The following is a 4,287-nucleotide window of genomic DNA, read 5'->3' on the forward strand; positions in this document are numbered from 1 at the left end:
CTTTCAGGGCTGACAATGAGACAGTTGTGCTCCATGCCATGAAGTAAACAGTGCTTTTTAAAACAGGACTTTCTTAAGTAGGACGAGGAACAGTGCTTTCGTAAACAGGACTTTCTTAAGTGGGAGGAGACAGAAGAGAAAACCTCTCTCCACCCTGTAATCTGATTCCCAGGAAAACGTCCCATGAAAGCCAAGTGAACTTAAGACTCTGACATATGTATTTTATCTTCCCCTCTGGGATAGTTGTTCCTTTCTCTTCCTTGCCGGCATTAGAAATGTATGCTTTCCTAGGGTTGATGGTTTCCCTACTGGCCCTTGGAGCTTGTGCCCCATTGCAAGGAACAAGCACCCGCAAGAAACTCCTGCTGGTTTCCTTTGACGGTTTCCGCTGGAACTATGACCAGGATGTGGACACCCCCAACCTGGATTCCATGGCAAGAGATGGGGTGAAGGCACGTTACATGACTCCTCCATTTGTTACCCAGACAAGCCCATGTCACTTCAGCCTTCTGACAGGTGAGTCCATGGCATTAAAGGAAGAGAGGTGATGGGTGATGGCCACGAGCTTCAGAAAATACACTTTGCCTTACCATTCACTTCAGTGGGGTGGAATGTGGAATGAGGAGAGACCCACCCACCCCCTCCTGATTCAAATACTAGCCAGGACCCTCCAATGCTACATCTATCCATCATCAGTAGAGTTTCCCCATTTCCAATTTAAGATGAATTACAGAGATTTTAAGATGAGGCTGGTGATTTGCTAGAACATTTCTAGTCATCAAGTTGGGAAAACATGTTGATCTAGAACAGGGCTCACCCACTTTCTGTTTTCTGGAGGAGATGTATGGAGGAGTAATGGGAAAGGTCCTGACCTGCTCCACCTTCCCCTGTTCTTTTCTGTCCTAGAAGCAGAACATGGGCTGGGAAGAGCACCAGGAATGAAGCTATCAGTGAAGCAACACAGAGAAAATCCTATGAAATAAAAGCTTTAAAAAATCTAGAGCAGATTTAATCACAGTCTTTCCTGGGCCTTCTAGGGAATGCACAAGCTACTCATGAGCTACTGGCAAGCAGCCGGTAGCTCATGAGCTACCTGTTGGAGACCCCTGATCTAGAAAATGAGGCTAGATGTTGTCCATGAATGCCACTCTATCCAGCCTCCCATGTCCTTAATCTGTAATCAAGAGGTGGTGAGCATTTGGCTCCAGTTTTGTTTTTTCAGAATCTGCATGTGTTGTGTAATTGTGTTGCTATTTAATGTTCCTCCTGGGAAGGCAAAAGAACAGGGCTCTGCTAGTCACCAGTCCTTGCTATGTAGAACTGCTGCATATCCAAACAAAGCTTCAGGAAAAGGAAGGGAAAGTCAATTATTTCCTCATATCCAGAAGAAATTTCTATAACTCCATCACTAAGTTCAAGAATCTATGGCCCCGTTCACACGGCGAATTTGCCGCGGGAGAGCCACGGATGCCAGGCGGATTATCCATGCGTGATCACACCGCCACATCTGGCAAGTGTAGCACACCTGTGTCTTCCTGTTGAAAACCCACAGTTAAAAAAACCCTGCTAAGAAGTACTAGCAACCAGTTTGCCGCGGGCTGCTGACGGACTTGGTTGGTGTGATCGTGCCAGCGCGTGGCTCTTCCCTCCAGCTGTCGTCTTTGCCACAGTCGCTGACTGCCGAAACCCCGCTGCACTGCTGTCATGTCTGATCACTTAATCGCGGATCAAACTGCGACAGCGCAAATATCCACGCCTCCCCACACGCATTATCCGGCCTGTGTGACCAGGGCCTGTGTATATTTTAGTGCTCATGAACTGTTAGCATAGAAAAGTTAAATCAGAACAGGGTATTTTTTTCAAAGCGTCCAGAAGCTTTTTATCTATTAATAAGGGCAACCCAGGTTCCTTAAGTTAGCCTATACCACTTGTAACCTTTAGCAACCTTGAAAAATCCACCCAGTGCCAGGGACATTTTTGGGTTTGCAGAGTGGTCCTTCGAAAGTGGGAAGCAAGTGACACATGGGGATGATTGTTTCATATCCCAGAGATCAGATAAATGAATGAACATCCACCATTCCCACTGCCAAACAACCTGTAACTAATTCCAGGCTTACCTCTTGCAGGGAAGTATATTGAGAACCATGGGGTGATTCATAACATGTGGTTCAATACCAGCACTGGGCAGAAGCTTCCTTATTACTACACACAGAGGGTGTCTTCCTGGTGGGACAATGGCAGCCTCCCTATTTGGATCACAGCACAAAGGCAGGTAAGTGAGACAGAACTCAGCAACCCGAAGATGTTTGCAGTTTCCATTCAAAAATACCTCTATGTGCTCCTGGATGTAATGTTGCATCCTGCTGTATAATATCCCCCCCATATTAGGGAGGGGTAGAGTTACTAAGAAAGGGAAGCATGGATAGCACCAGGAACAGAAGCAGATCCAAGCAGCCTGGCTTACAACAAGTAATGCTAAGCTCCATCTACACACAGGAGCTTAGCAAACAATTTAAAAAATATGTAAAATAAATAATGTTTTAATCTTTTTTAAAAAATGGCAGATGATTTTGACATGTATGCATACAGAGGCCATGTGTGTGACGTAGCACTTTGGGATAGTTGGGAGATATTTATGTTTGCATTCTGCAATACAGTTATTCCTCCCCACCCTGTAAAATGTGGCTCAGAAGAAGACAAGCCAGCCAGCATGGGATGGGGGAGAAGAGGCATATTTGCCCTCATCAGAATACAGTCCTTTATTTTTCTCCTCATGAGAGCAAAGCCTCAAATTACACTTTATGCAGTACTTTTTCTCCTCTGGTTTGTGTTTTTAAGGAAGAGCAGCCTCTAAGGCCACGTGTGGGACCAGCAAAGTGGTAGGAGGAACTGCTTATCCTTTCCTTCCTCTTGCTCAACCCCTTCCCATCTGCTGATATGCATTGTCCTATCCTTCCTCCCAGGAACTGGCATGCATCATGGAGCTCTGATCATCTTGTCGTTTTAAAAAGTCACAGAATGTGGTTTCCTTAATGCAAAATGTTGTTTATTGTAAGCACAAAGTACACGCACAACCCTAGGTGTGAAAAAGAAAGCTGTGGGGTGCTCTGAAGCCTTGTCCAGCTCAGCCCTGTGGTGGCATTTGGCACTTTGCCCACAATGTTCTCTCCAATGTCTCCTCTCCAGTTATGAGGACTAGAAATATAAGGTCCCCAGTGCTGCCTGCACCTTTTTGTCCAAACCTGCATTTGAACCAAATACCCATAGACATGAAGTTACATTTATAATGTTGAGTCCCAAAATCTATGATTTTTCTCATCCTAGGGTTTGAAGACAGCCTCCCTTTTTTTCCCTGGGGGAAACGCCACCTACCAAGGGGAACAGGTGAACATCAAGCGAGTAGAAGGTTTCTTTCACAAGTATAACAATGTGACTGAGTGGAGGCAGAACATCGATCTTGTCATGAAGTGGTTCACCACGGACAATCTTGACTTTGTAGCCCTTTATTTTGGAGAGCCCGACTCCACAGGACACAAATATGGCCCAGAGTCTCAGCAGAGGAAAGAAATGGTTAGTCAAGTGGACCAGACAGTTGGTTACTTGAGGAAGAGCATCAGGGAGCATGGCATGAGCTCAGCACTGAATCTGATCATCACTTCTGACCACGGCATGGAAACAGTAATAAAAAAAGATGAAATTCACCTCCAGAAAGTGGCAAACTTCTCTTTTCGGGACATTCAGTTTGAGCTGGTAGATTATGGACCACAAGGGCTACTGGTGCCAAAACCAGGAAAACTAGAAGAAGTTTATGAGGCCCTGAAAAACGCTCACCCCAAGCTCCACGTCTATAAGAAAGAGGAATTCCCCAAGAGATTCCGTTATGCCAACAACCCCCGGATCACACCTCTTGTGTTGTACAGTGACCCTGGCTACGTCATCCATGGGGTATGATATGCTCTGTTATCTAAATCAGTCCCTCTGACTCCTCTCTTCTTGTTGTGGCTTTGGTCTTGTGTTGGGGACAAAGGAACCTACTGAACAGAGAGGACATTTATGCACCATCTCCCTTTGTCCATTCAGGCATAGCAATTGCATGTTTCTAATGACTTCTCCTGACTCTCTACCTCTTCTTGAATAGGCTTCTATTATGTGTAGAGGTGGAATTATCAGAACTGAGCAAATTCAAGCTGAGGGACCATGAGGAATCATGGGAGGGAAAAAGCAGTTTTGAAATCCAGTCTCCAAGCTCCAAAATCCCATACTCTCAGGGGCTTGAGCAGGTTAATT

General features: G+C 45.5%; 1 protein-coding gene across 1 annotated transcript in view; it reads left to right on the forward strand.

Annotated features, from left to right (window-relative positions):
* The first annotated feature begins 270 nt into the window (after positions 1–270).
* The window catches only part of ENPP7 (ectonucleotide pyrophosphatase/phosphodiesterase 7), a 17,782-nt gene continuing 13,765 nt past the window's right edge, over positions 271–4,287 (forward strand). The window contains exons 1-3 of the mRNA XM_015422473.1: positions 271–516; positions 2,127–2,272; positions 3,325–3,945. Of these exons, the coding sequence (XP_015277959.1) occupies positions 276–516; positions 2,127–2,272; positions 3,325–3,945 (1,008 nt within the window). The 5' untranslated portion in view covers positions 271–275. The remainder of the gene's footprint in view (positions 517–2,126; positions 2,273–3,324; positions 3,946–4,287) is intronic.

This window comes from Gekko japonicus, unplaced genomic scaffold, assembly GCF_001447785.1.
Source record: "Gekko japonicus isolate JY-2015 unplaced genomic scaffold, Gekko_japonicus_V1.1 scaffold1222, whole genome shotgun sequence".
NCBI classification, from domain to species: Eukaryota; Metazoa; Chordata; class Lepidosauria; order Squamata; family Gekkonidae; genus Gekko; species Gekko japonicus.